Source organism: Barbus barbus, assembly GCF_936440315.1.
Source record: "Barbus barbus genome assembly, chromosome: 36".
Lineage (NCBI taxonomy): Eukaryota > Metazoa > Chordata > Actinopteri > Cypriniformes > Cyprinidae > Barbus > Barbus barbus.
In genome coordinates this window covers 21417277-21438461 of record NC_136714.1, presented here as the reverse complement: position 1 = coordinate 21438461, position 21185 = coordinate 21417277, and the positions used below count along the sequence as shown (strand labels likewise).

General features: G+C 36.7%; 1 protein-coding gene across 1 annotated transcript in view; it reads left to right on the top strand.

The window, feature by feature from the left end:
• Nucleotides 1-21185, top strand: part of LOC306855472 (calcium/calmodulin-dependent protein kinase kinase 2-like) — a 40935-nt gene that overhangs the window by 9043 nt on the left and 10707 nt on the right. Inside the window, exons 2-6 of the mRNA XM_079394217.1 lie at nucleotides 13030-13660; nucleotides 15626-15673; nucleotides 17304-17357; nucleotides 20354-20405; nucleotides 20558-20691. Of these exons, the coding sequence (XP_079250343.1) occupies nucleotides 13073-13660; nucleotides 15626-15673; nucleotides 17304-17357; nucleotides 20354-20405; nucleotides 20558-20691 (876 nt within the window). The 5' untranslated portion in view covers nucleotides 13030-13072. The remainder of the gene's footprint in view (nucleotides 1-13029; nucleotides 13661-15625; nucleotides 15674-17303; nucleotides 17358-20353; nucleotides 20406-20557; nucleotides 20692-21185) is intronic.

Sequence of the window (21185 nt, the reverse complement as noted above, 5' to 3'; positions counted from 1 at the left end):
AATAAATATAGCCGACTTCCTGTTGGTCGTAGCTAATGACTGTAAATTAGAAAGTTGTCCGGATTAATAAGAACAATTTATGTACCGAGTTTGGTGTCTGTAGCTATCATTATATATATATATATATATATAAAATCATTAATAATTATATACCATTTAATATTGATCAATATTAATTCCAAAATGTGTTAATATATTATTAAATTTTAAAGTTTATCTTTTGAACATGACTATTTTTCTAACATTAAAAAGATTAATAAATGCTTTAAAAAAAATTGTTCTTTGTTATTTCATACTAACATGGAAGAATTAACATGCTGTAAAAATATATTTTTCATTGTTAGTTCAGTTAATTAATGCATTTCCTAATGTTAAGAAATGAGACCTTATTATAAAGTGTTATAAAAATCTTTAATGATTTATAAGCATTTTTTTAAGATTTTAAAAAACAGACCCTCTCTCTCTCTTTCTCTCTCTCACCCACTGCCTCAATCCACACAGTCACTGACAGCCCACCCCACCCCCACCCCTCAATCAGAGGCAGACTGGCAGGAGCTCTCACTCAGCAGTTTAATAACTCTCTGATAGTTTTTTAATTTTCTGCTCTCCATAGTGTATTGTAAATTCATGAAATTAATCACATATCCTCAGACTGTATTGTTATGTGCATGTAATTTTTTATGAAGTGTTTGGAAGCTGCTCTTAAAAGATAAAAAAAAAAAAAAAAAAAAATCTATTTTTTACAGTAACTTTAATAAATTGCCATTAAATCATCGTTCAAGATATCCTAAATCCGTCCGCAATTTAGCATCTTCAGTATTTTGGCATCATGAGAAAAAATGTTTGGTGTGATTTACGTGTTTCTGTTTGGAGGAGTATGAATTTGTTTACAGCCTGTTTTAAAAAAAAACCCACTTTAAAATAAATATAGCCGACTTCCTGTTGGTCGTAGCTAATGACTGTAAATTAGAAAGTTGTCCGGATTAATAAGAACAATTTATGTACCGAGTTTAGTGTCTGTAGCTAAAACTAACCCCCCCATTTTTGACAAAAGGTGGCGCTATAGAGTGCCTCTTCCACGCCCGTTTATGAGCTTTTTCCAGTGTCTAACTATCATTAATACTGATATGTGTGTTGAGTTTCATGACATTCTAAACATGTTATCTGCCTCAAAATCACCAGAAACGAATTTTCAACTTTGACACGTTGCCATGGCAACATAATTTTAGATATCAATATTCCCTTCACAGTTTTACATCGGCCGTGTTTTGACATTATTCTGGTGAAGTTTGAAGCAAATCGAGTAAAAATAAGATGCTGAATTCAAAGCATTTTGAAAACGACACACTTCCTGCAGCCAGTTGGTGGCGCTATAACTTTCAGTCATAATAGTCACATCTATCCGATCGGCATCATACAACGAACAAACCACTGAAGTTTGATCTACATCATACAATGTATGTGGACGTTATTAGGCATTTCCTGGGTCTCATTTTTCGCCATAATTTCATCGCCTCGCCACGGGCAAACCGTTCGACATATCAAAAATATCTTCGCAATTTAGCGTCCCCAATGTCTTGAGATCATGTTCACCGAGTTTGGTGGCAATCGTATGGAAATCCTCAGAGGAGTATATCAAATTCCAGAGCATGCGCTTTTTAAACAGCCCTGAATAGCCGACTTCCTGTTGGGCGGAGCCTAAGACATGCAGCGTGAAAGTTGTTCGGCTCAATGAGTTCTATATGTGTACCGAGTTTCATATGAATACGTGCAAGTATGTGTGAGCTATACATCAAGATTTCTGACAATCTTCCAGGGGGCGCCGTAGAGCCCCTGTGCCACGCCCGGGTCCCAGCGTCTGTGGCGTCCTAATGGCCGCAGGTTCCAATGTGCGTGCCAATTTTCAAGAGTTTTCGGGCACGTTAAGGCCCCCAAAAGTACCCGGATAGTCGAAATAAAAAATAATAAAAAAAATAATAATCCTTAGAAGAACAATAGGGCCCTGCGCCTTACTGGCTTGGGCCCTAATAATAATCCTTAGAAGAACAATAGGGCCCTGCGCCTTACTGGCTTGGGCCCTAATAAAACAGTACGTTGACAATGACAAACTCTTACATAACATTTATCAACAAAAACGAATAAGACGAGGCATGGCATAGGACACACCACATGCTATATACCGAGTATATTACAGAATGTTTAGCAAACTCTGAGGAAGCAAATAAATATGAATATTTTTTTTTTAATTAAGGAAAGCCTCTATAGCGTAACGTGAGGTAAACAGCAAAGATAACAAGCTTCTCAAAACGAAAACAAAAAGAAAAGTAAAACTAAACTGGCTGTGGCTGACAGGACTTGCATGTTCACCTTCTCTGGTTTAAGAAGCGGTCTTTTACTTTAGTTTGAAAACAAAATCCTCCGTTGCGCTCCGTCCGCGACGCGCACCTTCGCGCTCGTGCTGACGCGCCGAGTATAAACCAGGCTCTACCCACTAAGCGCTCGTGCTGAAAGCACCTCTCTTCACGTGATCAGTGAAATCTGACTCCTGCTATAATGTGCTGCGGCTGGCAGCGCGCGCTGTATGAAGCAGACGCTTTGGAGTAGCGCAGACCATGCACTCGTACAAATGCGACCACGTCAAATTTTAACTCGCAAAAAATTACCATTTTGGTCGCAGTCTAGAGCCCTGTCATGTTAAATTTAATCTTCGTATTACAACAATAAAAAGCTTTAGCAGCAACACTAATATTAGCAGTAAGCAAAATAAACGTAGTATGGCTAATGTCTTCAAATGGAGAAAATAAATAAAGAACAGGAGTCATATCAACTTCATTTTTACTACAGTTTTAGTAGGTTTATAAGCACTGGATAATGTTAATTCACGGAATATAATAATATTCTCTGGAATATTGGAATATAACAAGCATTGTATTTTATTGCATTTCTCAACTGGCATGCTCTAAATTATGCTGCTGACAGCGCGGTTTATATGCCTTTACACAGAACTATAGGCTACTCAAACTGCGATCGATTGCAGAGAATTCCCATAGAGTTGTATTAATTTAGATGTTTATAAACTAAATAATGGTTATATAGTAAGTGTTAATACAATTTAGGGTGTTTCAAAAAGTGAATCTTGTTAAAAGTTACATGCAGTGGCCGTGCTGAGCATTTCTTGAGCATCAACCGCTGAGTGAACTGCAATATGAAAGCGGCTTCACGAGAATAACGATGAGCATATAGACAACAGAGAGAGAATTACATTCAATGCTTTTATTTCCAACATGCAATCGTTAATGGCTGTATTATTTAATTCGTGCAAAGTTACGTCTTTATTTGGAGAGGACTTGACGGATTATCTACGTGACTCCGACTTCACGAGACTAATAGACCACAGAGAGAGAGAATTCAATTCAGCGCTTTTATTTCCAACATGCTCTAATTCATGGCTGTGTTATTTCAGGCAAAGTTATATCTTTATAGGGACAGGGCTTGACAGAGTATCTTATTTATCATATTTCTTAGAGCCAAGTTGCATAAACTATATATCAGGCATTTATGTAATACATCTAATTTGTGCATTAATGACTGTAATATTAAATAGTTTACTAACTACAGCAAATCAAGTACCTGCACGCCGTTGTTGTCTCGTCTCCCCTCAGACGCGCTGCAATTGCGATCCTGCGCGCAATTCTCAAAACGTCCGCAAGATGGCGGTGTTTATCGGGGAATCCGATATTACAAAACTGATATACGATTATGGAAAAATGCTTAAATATCGGGAAAAATATCGGTAAATCGATATATCGGTCGATCTCTAATTGTAAGTCGCTTTGGATAAAAGCGTCTGCCAAATGACTAAATGTAAATGTAAATGTACATTTATTTGATCAAAAATACAGTGAAAACATTACTATTGTGAAATATTATTACAATTTAAATTTAGTTTTGAGTTTTAATATATAGGCTATTTAATCATTTAAAATGTCATTTATTCCTGTGATGGCAAAGCTGAATGTTTAGCATGCATAATTCAGTGCTCAATATCATATAATTATCCAGAAATCATTATGATATGCTGATTTGGTGCTCAAGAAACATTTCTTCTTATCAAGGTTGAAACCTTTTTGTGGGAACCGTGATGCTTCTTTCAGGCTTCCTTAATGAATAGAATAGAAAGAACAGCGTTTACTTGAAATATAATTTTTTTTAATATATATATATATATATATATATATATATATATATATATATATATATATATATATATATATATATAGAAGTAGCAGTGTTTTGTCAGTGTGTTTTCTATTTATTTTTTAATAAAAATTACAATTAAATGTACAATAATCTCAAAATTAAGTTTAAATAAGTTTAATAATAAGCATAACAGTGTGTGTGCAGAACAGCACTGTGACGACCCATGTGTTATGCGTGTCATCCCTGGGCGACTTGTGTGATTGCTCCGCCTCTCAGCTAATTGTTCTCTGATGGGTTCATCGAGGACACCTGCTGTTGGTTTCCTGTCTCGTCCTTTTAAAAGCTGCATGATCACTGGCCTGGGGGTCTGCACTCTGGACCTGGTCTTGTTTGGTTTTGGTTTAATGTTATTTTACTTTATGCATCCAACATTACTTCAGCTCATTACATTTCATGCATTCACTTAACCTTACACCACTGATTTCTGACTGCTTCATGTTACATTGTTTTTTTTTCTGTAAAGTTCTGTTTTGTTAATAAATCTTATATAATATACGCACTTTCCTGTGTGTCCCCGTTTTTGTTACGTCCTTTTCGAGCCATGGGGCGTAACAAATGGGGGCTCGTCCTCTTCATAGTAGAATTAGTTCGGTAGTGTAAGAATGATTGAAATGTTTGATAAATTTGTTAGTTTTGTCGTGTGTTGTTTTGGATTTCATTCATTCGTTTGAACACAGTTTGAAACGTTTATTTGCTCGTGATGTTTTGAGGGAAATCCGATTTGAATAGTTTGGTGTCACGTTGCAATTTAGTCGTGTTAGGGGACACCTGAAAGTGATCGCCGTTTGAAGTCATGAACAGACGGGTAAGTGACTCTTGTGCAAATTTGTTTATTTAACTTGGAGTTTTTCCCAGTTAGGCTTAGCGACGTGTTTCTTTTGAGACATGTCGTTTTGTTTTTGTAGTGTTGTGGTGAAAGCGGGTAGTAGCGGTTGTCTCGGGAGCACTTCCATGGTGTTGTGATTGTCGCTGGTTTAACCGGTTGCAATTTCACCCATTGGGTTCATGTGCTTAATTTCCCCCCGCCGGTAACTGCATGAAGATTAGTTTTTAGTAAGTTAGATAGGTTGCTTATTTGAAAGAGGTAGATAGGGGGAAAATTCCAAGTGTTTGATTGCACAATTAGTTGCTTACGGTCTGTGAAGGGTTTTATGGCTAGTGTTGAAAAGTTTGCTAAATCGCCGTCACATGTATTGTTGAATAAATGCACAAAAGAGCAACTCTTAAGAATCGCGGAGTTTTATGAAATTAAAATTAGTGATAAGAGATTAAAAGAAAATACTATTAAAAGTGAGTTGAAAAATAAGTTGATGGAAAAAGGAATTTTATCAATTGAAATGGAGCAGACTGAAGACGTGCAGGCACAAAGCGTATCTGCTTTACAGTCAGTTTTAACCTTTGATCAACAAAAGGAGTTATTATTATTGCAAATGGATCATGAGAGAATGAAGCAAAAATCTGAACAGGGTAAACTTGAGTTAGAAAAGGCAAAAATGGAGCTGGAGTATTTAAAACTCAAACTGATACAGGAAAGTAAGTTGAATACTGATAGTTCAGTGGAATCTGCTGCTTGTGGAAGTTTTCCGCTCCATCAAAATTTAAAACTTGTTCCTAAATTCAATGAACATGATCCGGATGTTTTTTTTTCTCTTTTTGAACGTGTCGCTGAAATTCAGGGTTGGTCCAAGACAAACTGTGTGTTGTTGTTACAGTGCGTGTTAGTTGGTAAGGCACAGTTAGCTTTTTCTGCTTTAACTACTGATGAGTGTAAAGAGTATGATACGGTTAAGTCGGCAGTGTTAAAAGTGTATGAGTGTGTGCCTGAAACCTATCGTCAACGATTTAGGTCATGCACGATGGTTTCAGGCCAGACTCATTTGGAGTTTGTACGAGATTTAAAGCGACATGTTACACGTTGGTGCGTATCTCTTGATGTGAAAACATTTGATAAATTGCTTGAGTTGATTATAGTTGAACAGTTTAAAACATCTGTTTCGGATCAAATTGCGACGTATGTCAATGAACACAATGTTCAGTCTCCAGAGGAGGCTGCTGCATTGGCTGATAACTTTGTACTTATTCACAGGACTACTGCGGCTGTTGGCAGACACGGGAGGAAGCGAGTGCAGCTCGTTTGATAAATATCACGTCCCAGTCCGGTCGCATTTTTTCCAACAAATTTGATTCATCAAAAATATGTAACTATTGTCATGGAAAAGGACATTGGAAAGCGGACTGTTTGGTACTTAAAAGTAAAAATAAACGTGTTGAAACCAGTAAATTTAAGCCTGCTGCCATCGCCAATTCTTTTCATTTAGGTGATTTTGAGCCTGAGACTAAATTTTCTAATGATTATTTGTCTACTTATGCTCCTTTCATTACAGAAGGTCGAGTGTCATTGTTGGATGGATCTGTGGAAGTTCCTATTAAAATTTTGCGTGACACTGGAGCTGTGGATAGTTTCATTTTAGAGTCCATTTTGCCATTTTCCTCGCAATCTGAAACTGGAGAGAGTATGTTAGTTCGGGGAATGGGTTTGAATACACTATCAGTTCCTTTACATAAAGTAAAGCTTCATTCCGATTTGGTGACTGGTGAGGTAGTGGTAGGACTGCGTCCTGTTTTACCAATTGAAGGTGTTCACCTTATTTTAGGTAATAAATTGGCAGGAGACCGTGTTTGGCCTAATGTACCTTTGTCTCCTGTGGTTTTGTCTGAGGGGGATGTTATCCAGGTAGTTGTAAAGGGAGACCCTGTGGCTGTTGCAACTCGGTCTATGACTAAAAATGCTGAGCGTGTGCTGACCGGTGAAGCCAAAAGAGTGCCGAAGGCAGCTGTTTCTCTTTCAATGCCTGATTTGTCTGCTCTGTCTTTTTCTTTCTCCTCAGATGAATGGAGTAAGGAACAACATTCAGATTCTTCATTGGCTGAATTATTTGCTCTTGTTTTTTCTGACAGTGATGTACCTGATGTTGCCAGAGCATACTTTGTTCAGGACGGACTTTTGCTGAGGAAGTGGAGTCCTCATGGTGAGGATTTTGTTGGTGATCCTATTGTTCAAGTGGTTGTTCCCACAAAGTTTCGTTCTATTGTTTTGGAAGTTGCTCATGATAAATCTGGTCACTCTGGGGTCAAGAAAACCTATGATCGGGTTTTGCGTTATTTTTTTTGGCCACGGTTAAAGCGTGATATTTCAAGTTACATTAAAAAGTGTCACACTTGTCAAGTTAGTGGTAAGCCAAATCAGAACTTAAAACCGGTCCCGTTGAATCCCATTCCAGCAGACTGTGAACCCTTTGAACATGTTGTTGTGGATTGCGTGGGTCCTCTACCCTGTTCAAAGTCAGGAAGCAAATATTTGCTTACCATTATGTGTCTAGCTACCCGTTTCCCTTCTGCCTACCCTTTGCGCACAATTACATCACGGTCAATTGTAAGAGCTTTGTCACAGTTTATGTCAATTTTTGGTATTCCTAGAATCATTCAGAGTGATCAAGGTGCAAATTTTACATCTCATCTTTTCCAACAAGTTTTGAAACAGCTAAGAATTAAGCATAATCTTGCTAGTGCATATCATCCACAAAGTCAAGGAGCGTTGGAGAGGTTTCATCAAACTTTGAAATCTCTCCTTCGTGCTTATTGTGTGCAGTTGGATAGAGATTGGGAAGAGGGATTGCCCTGGTTATTACTGGCTGCACGTGAGGTTGTACAAGAAAGCATTGGATTTAGCCCTAACGACTTAATTTTTGGTCACAAGGTTCGTGGCCTTTTGGCTGTTCTTCAGAATTCAGTTAAAAGTTCAGATTCACCAAAAAATTTACTTTCATATGTTGATGGATTTCGTCAGAGATTGATTCAAGCAAGACAGTTGGCCAGTGTTAAGCTTGAAAAGCAACAGGAAAATATGAAACGTCTGTATGATCGTAAAACTGAACGTCGTGTTTTTGAACCAGGAGACCAGGTTCTTGTGTCACGTCTTTTGCAGTCTTCTCCTTTTGAAGCAAAATTTGAGGGCCCATATGTGGTAAAACGTAGACTGAGTGATGAAAATTATATAGTGGCAACCCCGCATCGGAGGAGATCTACTCAGTTATATCACGTGAATTTGTTGAAACCATACTATGAGAGGTTTCAGTCGAATAGTGAAAGTTCTATTCATTCAGTACTATTTGCGGTGTCTGATATTAAGTTTTGTTCAGGTGAGAAAGAGTTGGCGAAAGAGGGTTATGAACCTGATGATAGTGTTTTGCGTGGACGACTAAATAATACTGATTCTTTGGAAAATCTTGCCGCTGCTCTTGTTCACTTGCCACCCTCACAGTCTGTGGATTTGATTTCTTTGTTGCAGAGTTTTCCAGAATTGTTTGGAGATGCACCAACACGAACCGATTGGGCGGAACATGATATTGATGTGGGTAACGCTTCTCCTATTAAACAACGTTATTATAGAGTTTCACCAGAGAAACGAAAGTTGATGGAAGCAGAGATCAAGTATATGGTGGGAAACGACATAGCAATTCCTTCGAATTCAGACTGGGCATCTCCTTGCCTGCTGGTTGCAAAGTCTGATGGTTCGGTAAGGTTTTGCACAGACTTCCGTAAACTTAATGGTATAACAAAGCCTGATTGTTTCCCACTTCCACGAGTGGATGATTGCGTTGACCAGGTTGGGTCTGCCAAATTTGTAACCAAGCTTGACCTGCTGAGAGGGTATTGGCAGGTGCCTTTGAGTCAAAGAGCTCAGGAAATTTCCTCGTTTGTAATTCCATCAGGCCTCTTTTCGTACCGGGTCATGAGTTTTGGGCTAAGAAATGCACCTGCCACCTTTCAGCGGCTGATGAACCGAGTAGTTTCAGGCCTCGAGGGGTGTGCGGTGTATTTAGATGACCTTGTAGTGTTCAGTGATAGTTGGGTAGGGTTGGGCATCGTTTTGATTTGAACGATTCTGATTCCGATTCCGATTCTTCCTTTCGATTTCGGTTCTTTTCGATTCTCAATTCCGATTCTTTGTGGGCTGGAGTCAAAACATGTCACAGGCTCATTTGATTTCACAGAGGATAATCTTATTTTGATTCAATATGAGTTTTAGTTTTAGGAGCTGCAGCCCATGTAGGAGAAAATTACCACATATGCGGTAACTTTTCTGTGGCACTCTTCCACTTTCTCCGCTGGCATTTTCCCCTGCTTTGCTGCCAATGTGAATGGAGTTTCACAACGAGTCTCCACCGGTTTAGCATTAGCAGCAGTAATATTAGGACTGCTACTAGCGTGGGCAATTTGCATAACGCTACATTCATCTACGAGGGAAAAAAAATATTTCAGTAACGTTGTTGTTCACAAAATTTGGTCAAGCGCTTTATTGTTGTCACTTACCTGATTGTTGTGACGAGGTAACGTTACTAACGTTGGTTAGCGCAGGGTTGCCCAAGGAGGACGAGACAGTGGACCTGCGCAGCACGTCAAACACGCTACACTCCTTAATTTGTACATCATACAGGCGTAGGTGTTTCGTCATATTCGTAGTGCATCCTCCCGTGCAAGATATCATTTTGTCACATGTGTTGCACTGTGCCGACCCAGGCTTTTTTAGTGTGAAATAAAGCCACACACAACTTTGAGCGCCGCTTACCGTGCTCCATAGCTGCAACTGAACAAGCGCGCGGCAAGCACTTCCGGAAATACGGTGGCCACAATGGAAACCAAAACTTGCGCGTTTGGAACCGATGATCGGAATCGAAAACAAATTTTAGAAACAATTCCAATGGCATCGTTATTTTTTTAACGGTTCCAAGTTGGAACCGGTTCTCGATGCCCAACCCTATAGTTGGGATTCCCATTTAAAACGCTTGTGTGCTGTTTTGAGGCGTTTGTCAGAGGTCAAACTGACCGTGAATCTGGCAAAATGTAGCTTTGCTCAGGCTACTATAACCTATCTTGGCAAAGTGGTGGGGAATGGAGAGGTACGGCCTTTAAGTGCTAAAGTTCAGGCTATTTGTGACTATCCTGTTCCTACTACAAAAAAGGAGCTTATGCGTTTTTTAGGATTGGTAGGCTACTACCGTTCCTTTTGCCGTAATTTCTCTTCAGTTGTCGCACCGCTCACTGATCTTTTAAAGGCCAAGGCAAAATTTGTTTGCTCATCACATTGTGTACTGGCTTTTGACAATGTTAAATCTCTGTTGTGTTCTTCTGCTGTGCTCGCTGCCCCTTGTTTTGTGCGGCCTTTTTCGTTACAGGTGGATGCAAGCCAAGTTGGTGCAGGGGCTGTCCTCCAACAGGACGATAAGGAAGGCATGGTCCGCCCTGTCAGTTTCTTCTTTCGCAAGTTTAACTCGTATCAACTGAATTATTCTGTGATAGAAAAGGAAGCTTTGGCTTTGATTTGGGCATTACAACACTTTGATGTGTATGTTGGTTTGGGTCAACCTGTTGTGGTTCATACAGACCACAATCCGTTGACGTTTTTGAATTCTTTTCATTGCCCGAACCAAAGGCTTATTCGATGGTCTTTGTTTCTGCAGGCTTACTCCCTTGATATTCGACATGTTAGAGGATCTGAAAATATTGTTGCTGATGCACTGTCGCGTGCTCCTTTGGGTAACTGAAGTGCAGTTAAAAATTGTTTTTTTTTTGTTATTACAGGGATTCTTGACAGACCCCTGTCTTAAGGGGTGGGGTGTGACGACCCATGTGTTATGCGTGTCATCCCTGGGCGACTTGTGTGATTGCTCCGCCTCTCAGCTAATTGTTCTCTGATGGGTTCATCGAGGACACCTGCTGTTGGTTTCCTGTCTCGTCCTTTTAAAAGCTGCATGATCACTGGCCTGGGGGTCTGCACTCTGGACCTGGTCTTGTTTGGTTTTGGTTTAATGTTATTTTACTTTATGCATCCAACATTACTTCAGCTCATTACATTTCATGCATTCACTTAACCTTACACCACTGATTTCTGACTGCTTCATGTTACATTGTTTTTTTTTCTGTAAAGTTCTGTTTTGTTAATAAATCTTATATAATATCCGCACTTTCCTGTGTGTCCCCGTTTTTGTTACGTCCTTTTCGAGCCATGGGGCGTAACAAGCACACACAAAAATTTTTACAAAACAGAATGTTGCGCATATTAATGTCATCTAAAATCCATCATTCATTTTCTTACTGGCTGAATCTCTCATTAGGTGATGGATTGTGAGAGATTTTTACATTTTATGCATAAATGTGAATGGTGCTTGCTTATGTTTCTAAGGTGTTCTGCAAGGTTTCTAGCACATAGCTAGGTGGTTGTATTATTATTATTGTAAGTCGCTTTGGATAAAAACGTCTGCCAAATGACTAAATGTAAATGATTATAAAGTGGTTTAATTTATGCGCCTACCAAGTTTCTATTATATTCTGAGTTTCTCTTCGAATGTAATTTTTGATCCGAATGGAGATTTTTGAGAAATTATTTCCAGTATGAATGTGACTTTTTTTTTTAGCTAGAAAAGCTCGAATCCTCATCAGTGCGTTCTGTTTAGGGTGAAAATGAGTGTCAGGGACATAATAACTTGGGAAATGGATGCGAGAGCGGTCAAAGATGAGGAACGCTGAGAAAAATAGGCTTTTTCTTTCACCGTCTTCCAGCTGTGTGGGTGTTTTGACAGGAGAATGCATGGAGGCCAGGGCCCCGAGGTGATATTACAGCAAAAACATAAGTAGAGATTCGATCGCAGATGAAGAAATGACAGGGAACGAAACCGAGATAGAGAAGAAAAACCAAGCTGCAGTGGATCTCGATGAATGTGAGCGATAGAAACGAGGACGCATGGAGGGGGTGGGCCAGCCCACACAAGTTCTCCTTTCTGAACCCCTCAAGAGTAATGAATGTCTTTTTTATTGTACCTGCTTATATTTCTATCATTCTGCAAGACCCACACCTCTCCCACACGCGCATACACACACACACACACACACACACACAGTCTCCAATGTTCCGAAAATCGGCTTGCCAAAGAAACTACAGCTCTTTGCATGTAAATCAAGGCCATAAGAAACGGAGGCTCAGAGCAGAATGGAGATATTTAATCTTTTCGAGCAGGCTTTACTTGAAGCATCTTATATTTATAAGCTTATTAGCTGTATTCACTCATTTAATCTGTACAGGTAAACCATTTTTCAGTGTAATATCATTTTATAACAATGACATGACTTGAGGACAAAAATGGAGATTGAGTATATATAGAGCAACGGTTTTTTGAGTCAAGGGTTTGTTCCCAATTAGGCTTTGTCCTAGAATCAGTGTCAGGGAAAACCCAGGAATATAAATCTTTTTTTGTGTTTAGTTGGGGTGTGTGTGTGTATGTATATACAAACTAAATGAACATTTAGTTATGATCAACTCAAAAATGGAAAAAATATTTTTAATTTTGTATATTTATGTAATAGTTCATATCTAAAATATTAACATCAATTCATAATTGGACACTAAACAATTGGATACTAACTATTAAATAAATATCAAATATGTATATAATGGGTTAATTATATGATAAAAATAATATATAAAATAATACATTATAAAATATTGGTGATAGGGTAAAATTGATTGATTGGGATTGGATATATAAAATATTTGGCAATATCAGAAAAGAACATGGAAAAATAATAATAAAAATGTGAAGTGACCTTAACGGCCATTCCCAAATGATACTCAAAGTCAAGGAAATTCATTGGTCAAAAGCGTTGACATTCTGTATGACATCTAACATTTCCCAACTCTGTTTTTCCTGCCAGGCGTTGATGGAGGGGCTACTGAGAGGTGTTTGGGAAGGACACTATGTTTCCCTGTGTCTTCTCCTGGCCCTCTTCTGATCCCCCTGCCGCTCTGGGCCATGCTCCGCCCATTCCCCCGATACAGCCGCCCAATCAGCCACTTCCTGACCTGCTGCGGAGCTGTGTTGTGCTCCCTTCCCTGTCCACGCGCCTGAGCCCTTGTATCAGCGAGATGGAGTCCATGATTGTGGTGACAGAGTACGAGCCCAGTCATGGCTCAGGGCAGGAGGGCAGAGAGGAGGAGGAGGTGGAGGACATGGACAGCTCAGAAACGCCGGAGCCGGCGTCGTCAGGTCTGGTCCTGCCCTTCCGCATGGCCTCCTGTGATCTTTTATCCCACACGGTGGGCCGCCCTGAAGCACTCTTCCCAGAACCGCAGGAGCACAGAGGTAGACTGAGCCTCTCCGACAGGAAGCTGTCGCTACAGGAACGCTCGCAGACGCTTTCGTCGCCCTGTGGTTCGCCGGGGCTGAACGGACGCTATATTTACCCATCTCTGCCCTACTCGCCAATCACCTCCCCTCACTCGTCTCCACGCCTCCCTCGAAGACCAACCGTGGAGTCTCATCGTGTCTCCATCACAGACCTGCAGGTACGTGGCCGGAGGTAATGGCAGGTGTGTTTGGAAGAGTAGGGAAGTCCCTTACATAAATATCCATTAATTAATGATGGTATATTTAAATGAAATGTAAACATATTTGTTATTATATAATTAAATTATTTATATATGTACTATTTAAATTATTAATATCTATTCATTCATAATTACGCATTAAATCTAAACATTAAATGCATTATAAAGATATTATAATATAATATATAAAATATGCATTATAAAGCTTTGAGGCTATGAACTGCTCTTTGTGATCACTATTTTAAATGATGTAGGCTTGTAAAAATGGCTTGTAGGCTGGAAATAAAATATAGACTTAATATAAATATATTATGTAATATATAAATATTTTATATATATATATATTAATAGCAATTAATTATTATTTACATGTAATATATAGACAGTAAATAGTTTATAATAAATATTTTGTATAATATAAAATTTACATTATAAAATTATTGTGTATATATCAATATAAAATATTTTAACTAAAATGTTACAAATATTTATTAAATAATATTTTTACTATTTATATAATATTTAATATTTAAATTATTACCACTAATTATTATTTATATATTAGAAATAGACAGTAAATATAGACATAAAATGTATGTCTATATTTAATGTTTATATACTTTATATTTATATATGTTTTGGCTATGTTTATATATTTTAAATTATGTAGGCTTGTATTAGTGGCCTGAAGTCTTGTAAATGTCATGGAAATAAAATATGGAAAAGTTTGTAATTATGCTAAAAATTTTATTATTTAACATTTAAATTATTAATATAAATTAATTTGTCTCTATATTTTGAATTATGTAGGCTTGTAAATGTCATGGGGGAAATTAAATTTTTTTTCTAATTATGCTCAACTCTAATGTTGCAGTTTAAAAAAAAATGTTTTTATAATTTATATATTATTTAACATTTAATTAATTAGTAGTTCAACTCATGTATATTTAGATTTGAAATATTACATAAAACTAAATATATTATAAGATCATTTATAAAATATAGAAATGGCTCTTTGTGATCTCTATATTAGAGGATGTCTGGAAGGTGTAAAACACAACATCATCTATTTTAACACAACCCAACTGTCTGAGCAACACAATGGTTACCATTGTGCCTAACAATTATGTAAGCTTATATAATTACACCACCAAAAACTAGACAATATTATGCTGTGGCCTGAGATAATTTGAGCTGCTTGTGTGAGAACTGATGTTGTCTTTGAGAAGAACATTTGCTTTTCTTCATTCTCTGCACTGGCTTCAAGTCTGCGAGGTTGAGACGGTATGTAAGGTAAGGTTACAGACAGGAGCAATTACCTTCCTCTTTATGGCGCTTGTCAAGAGAAAGTTCCCCTATAGATGCTTCTGCTTTTCCATTAGGACATGAAATCAGCGAGAAATGTGTGTAGCTTTAGCTTGTGTAGCTTTCTGGGCTCAAGTTTTTTTTTTTTTTTAGAGTTTTTGTTAAGATTTTGAATTTGATTATTTTTATATATATTTTCTGTGTTCAAAGTTTTAGTAATTTTGTAGTGCATTTTTGTCATTTTTATTAGTTTTTGTCCATATATTATTTATTAATTTTACTTTTATGTAGTTTATTTTAGTACTTCAAATGAGAAATGATGCCTTGGCAACTAGCTGAAATAAAATGTTTTTTAATATGTAAGTGTTTCAGGTAACGGAAATGTTTTTTATGTTTCTAGTTTTAATTAACTATAATAACCTTGGCTCAGAAACTCCCTTCTTCTGCTAATGCTTTTGATTCTTTGAACCTGGAATGTTACAAGCATCATTCTTGATGAGAGAATCAAGTTAGAATTTGCTGTGATCTTTGGCCACACAGGCTCAAGTAGTGGCTACAGTTCCTTAAAGAAGACCTCAGTGTCATTGATCGATATCATGCATTTCTTTATTTCAAAAGGACTGCGTGCAGCTCAACCAGTACAAGCTGAAAGATGAGATCGGAAAGGTATGTCTATTTTTCATTTATTATTTATGTATAGATCATTTCCTGCTGAGTCTGGGATGAATGAACACTCTGCTGAAAGATTAATTGAGCTGTTTTTCTTATTTCAGAACAAACAAACATCTCACATATTTGGTATAGTAAAAAAATATCTAAAGTAATAAAATACTTGGGACACACAGATGTACATTATTAAATCACTGAAATGAATCACATGAAATTACCCACATTTGACTTTTTCTGGATCTTGGCAAGTAAATAAATAAATACACATGAAATATAGATTTGAGTTGAAAAGTGAAGAAGTTTGGGGTTGGTACAATTTTTTTATGTATTTTTTAAGAAGTTTCTTATGCTCACCAGGCTGCATATATTTAAAAAACAAAACCAAAAAAACTAAATATTATTGTAATTTAAAATAATGGTTTTCTATTTGAAAATATTTTGAAATGTAATTTATTCCTGTGAAGACACAGGTGAGTTTTCAGCAGCCATTACTCCAGTCTTCAGTGTCCAGAAATCAATCTAATACACTCATTTGGTGCTCAGGAAACATTTATTGTTATTATAAATGTTTAATGTGCTTTATTTAATATTTTTGTGGAACCGTGAAATAAATATTTTTAACATCATGACTATCTTTACTGTCACTTTTGTTCAATTCAAGCATCCTTGCTGAATAAAAGTATTTTAAAAAATCATTAAAAAAAAAACCTAAATTTTACTGAACTGAAACTTTTAAACAGTAGTGTATATGAGAATAAAAAATTGTGATACTAGAGATAAACAGGACAAATGTAGGAAAAATAAATATTTGACCACAGAATTTTGCTGTTACTGTTTGCAATAGTCCCTTTTTCTTTTTTTCTTTTTTTGTGGAACAGGGTACCATGGTAATAGAGTTTTAAATAACTTGGAATACTATTTAATTTCATAGTATATGAATATGGTAATTCTGTAACACCATGGGACAGATCAAAGTTTAATCAATAGAATAGAACGGATTAAACCTTTACCAAAAGTACCATGTTTTACCATGTTTTTTTGGACATGGCATCATGTTAATGCCATGTTACACAGTACTTGGAGTTCTTTGTAAACCGTGTGTACCATAGTATTACCACAGTACTTTTTTTCTAAGAAGAGTACACATAAGCACATGTAATGAATTTACTAATGAAGTAGTATACAGAGTGAAAGGAGCAGTGAAGTGTGTCCACTGTTGCTGTTCCACTAAGCTTCTTCTCTATTCGAGGGCATGGAAAACTGTCAGCTTGGATGGGGAGATTCCTGCTCTGCTCTCATCTCTGTGTCTGAGGGTTGGATTCCCTGCTGGAACGGCAATCTGCTCTCCCAGCTGGGACCTGAGTGTGTGTGTGTGTGGGTTTGAGAGAGATAGAGACAGAACAGAAGTGGAATTATGCCTGTCTATGGTATTCATCAAGATGCCGGCTGTTGCCTACTGGCTTTGTTTAGTTTACATGTTCTCCAGTTAATCAAACGGCACAAATGCTTGGCCACTTTAGCTTCCTGTTTCCCACCGTTTTTGCATGTTACTGAGTGTGTTTGTATTGCAATTTGATCCATTTACAAGTTGTCATCATGACTCACGCACTTTGTTTTCCTGATTAAGGGCTCCTATGGAGTTGTTAAGCTGGCGTACAATGAAGACGACAACACGTACTATGTGAGTGACTGACACAACACACTCTCATGATCTTGCACGAGTATATACACACTTCATGTGTGAAGAGTAAACATGAACTAACATCCTAGTGTTATCAGTGATCATTAAATTATGATTGACTAGTTGAGGTCATCTTCAGCAGCCAGTCTTAAAACGGTCACATAGACACTGTCAGTTGAGAAGTTCCTCCTAATGGGTTCGAAAATCATAATTATGATGTGATTTTAATTGAAGTAAAATGCATTTTAGCACTAGTGCATCAAAAGAGCAAAGCATACCACAGAGAATGATGGGAAATGTAGAATTTCTGCATAAGACATGGACTCATAATCCAGCTAAATAAGTAGTCATTTCATCAGTAGTCATATAAGTCATATATTACTTCATCTCTATGAAAAAATGTCTGTTTCTTACTGTATTGTACACACACACACACATTATGTATGTGTATACAGTCATGGCCAAAAATATCGGCACCCTTGGTAAATATGATCAAAGAAGGCTGTGAAAATTAATCTGCATTGTTAATCCTTTTGATCTTTTATTTTAAAAATTCACACAAATCTAACATTTCATTGGATAATAAGAATTTAAAATGGTGGGAAATATCATGAAATAAATGTTTTTCTCTAATACACATTGGACACAATTATTGGCACCCCTAGAAATTCTTATGAGTAAAATATCTCTGAAGTATATTCCCGTTCATATTCACAATTTTGAGCACTCTAGGGTGATTATGAACATGAAATTATCCAGCCATGGCTTCCTGTTTCACAGAAATATAAATAGGAGGGAAAACAAAGCCCAAATTCCCTTAATCATCCATCACAATGAGAAAAACCAAAGAATATATTTCCGATGTGCAGCAAAAGATAATTGAGCTTCACAAATTAGTCAAGTGGCTTTAAGAAAAGAGCTAGAGCAGTAAAAATTCCCATTTCCACCATCAGGGCAATAATTAAGAATTTCCAATCAACATAAAATGTTACGAAACTGCCTGGAAGAGGACGTGTGTCTATATCGTCCTAATGCACGGTGAGAAGGAGAGTTTGAGTGCTAAAGACTCTCCAAGGACCACAGCTGGAGAATTGCAGAAAATAGTTGAGTCTCGGGGTCAGAAAACCTTAAAAAAAATAGTCAAACAGCCCCTACATCACCACATGTTGTTTGGGAGGATTTCAAGAAAAATTCTCCTAGCTCATCCAAAAACAAACTCCAGCAAATTCAGTTATCAGACATGACTGGAACTTCAAATGGGACTGACTTCTATGGTCAGATGAAACTAAAAAATGAGCTTTTAAGCAGCAAACACTCAAGATGGGTTTGATGAATACAGGGATAAAAAGTTCCCCATGTGTACAATTAAATATATTTCTGTATTTTTGATTTTGTGGGCCTATGTTTCTGCTGGATGTCCTGGACATCTTGTTTAGACACATGGCATCATGGATTCTATCAAATACCAACAGATAAAAAAATCAATAAGTGACTGACTCTGTTAGAAATCTTATAATGGGCCATGATCTTCCAACCGTACAATAATCCAAACACAAACCTCAAAAACAACACAAAAATGGGTCACTGAGCACAAAACCAAGCTTCTGCTATGGCCATTCCAGTCCTCTGACCTGAACCCTGTAGAAAATAAGTGGGGTGAACGGAAGAGAAGAAGCAGCGTCATGGAGCTGGGAATCTAAAGGATCTGAAGTGATTCTGGATGAAGGAATGGTCTCTGATCTCTTGTCAGGTGTTCTCTAACCTCATCAGGCATTATAGGAGAAAATGTAGAGCTGTTAAACTGGCAAATGGAGGTTTCAAAAAGTATTGAATAAAAGGGTGCCGTTAATTGTGGTCAATGTGTATTAGAGAAAAACATTTATTCCATAATGATATTTCCCCCATTTTAAATTCTTATTATCCAATGAAAGGTTAGATTTTTGTGAATTTTTTTTAATAAAAGATCAAAAGGATTAACAATGCAGATTAATTCTCACAGCCTTCTTTGATCATATTTACCAAAGGTGCCGATATTTTTGGCCATGACTGTATGTGTATATATATATATGTATGTATATGTGTAAATATGTTTAAATATTTTTTATTTCTAAATATCCTAATCTTGATTATTATTAGTAGTTTTAATATTTGTAGTAGTATTAGAATTATTAACATGCATAATAATAAAATATTGCTGTAATATTTTGATATTAACTTAATTTTGATCATTCCTCTTATTTGCTTTTTCTTTACTTAAATTTATTATTTGTTGCTTATTTTATTTTCATTTTTTGTGTAGTACTCTTCACACAGAGCTGGTTTCTTGAATATACCGTACATTATGGCATCAAAATGAAGAGATAGATAGATAGATAGATAGATAGATAGATAGATAGATAGATAGATAGATAGATAGATAGATAGATAGATAGATAGATAGATAGATAGATAGATAGTATTTTAAGACCATCTATTTTATTTATTTTTATTTTTGGGGGTGTTTTTTATTAAATGGAATATCTTGATAATGATTATGAACATGCTATAATAATAATAATAATAATAATAATGTTGCTGTAATATTACAATAAATGTTAACTTAAAATTGCTCAATTTTCTCAATCAAATTAGTAATATTATTAGCATTATAATAATAAATTGCTAAAATATTAAATATTGTTATATTATTGGGATTTGAGAACTAATTGAATTTTAATATGAAATAGAATATCTTGATAATGATAATTATGAACATGCTGTAATAACAACAATAATAATAATAATAACAATAATAGCATATTGCTGTAATATCACAAAAATGTTAACTTAAAATTGCTCAATCTCGGATTAATTTGTGCTTTTTTTAATCGGAATTTTTGGGGCAGTTGTAGTCATCCTCACTCAGTACTTGTTGTTGAATGGGGCATATGTCACCCAGCACCAGTAATGACACTGGATATCTGCTCTCACTCTCTCATTCTCACTGCTTTCCACAGGCCATGAAAGTGCTGTCCAAGAAACGACTGATGAGGCAGGCTGGGTTCCCACGTAAGTGTCTGCTTTAAAGCAGATGGAGCGCTCAGCGGGGGTTTATGTGTGAGTGTATGTGTGTATGAGGTTGGGGGTGCAGTTTCATCAGCTAGCAGAATCCCCAATACTTCAACCTTTTACATGATTTCCTCTTGTGCTGGTTTAAACAGGCAGACCTCCTCCTCGTGGGGCAAAATTGGTCCCTGAGGGCCCCCCTCAGCCCAAAGGGCCTCTGGAGCGTGTTTACCAGGAGATAGCCATCCTCAAGAAGCTTGATCACTCTAATGTGGTTAAGCTTGTGGAGGTGGGTGCTTGTATTATCAATATGCAGCCAAAGGTGTGATTTATGCACCATTAGTGCCTCCAAGTGTAAAAAAAAAGAAAGAAAGAAAATTATTATTTTCAAACAAGTTTCCTGTAGTCTGGGAAAAAAAGTCAACCTTTAAATCTAATTAAACCTGGATGGGGAAAATTACACACCACATAATAAATTTAACATTAATAAAAATAAGGCTGTGAGGGTTATAAATAGAGTTTCTTAAATGTTGTACACTTAAAAAATATATAAAAAGAATTGAATGTGTAATTTGTGCACCACCAAGTAGAATTAAAAAATTATAAATATTTTCAAACAGGTTTCCCCAAACACTTCTACCATTTAAACAGAAACTCCACCTATAAATTTATTAAACTGAGAGAGGTAAAGTATTTTAACCTCGAAAAAATTACAAGCATCATATTAAATTTGACATGAATAAAAATAAGGCATTGATGAATAGAAAGACAGTTTCTTGAATA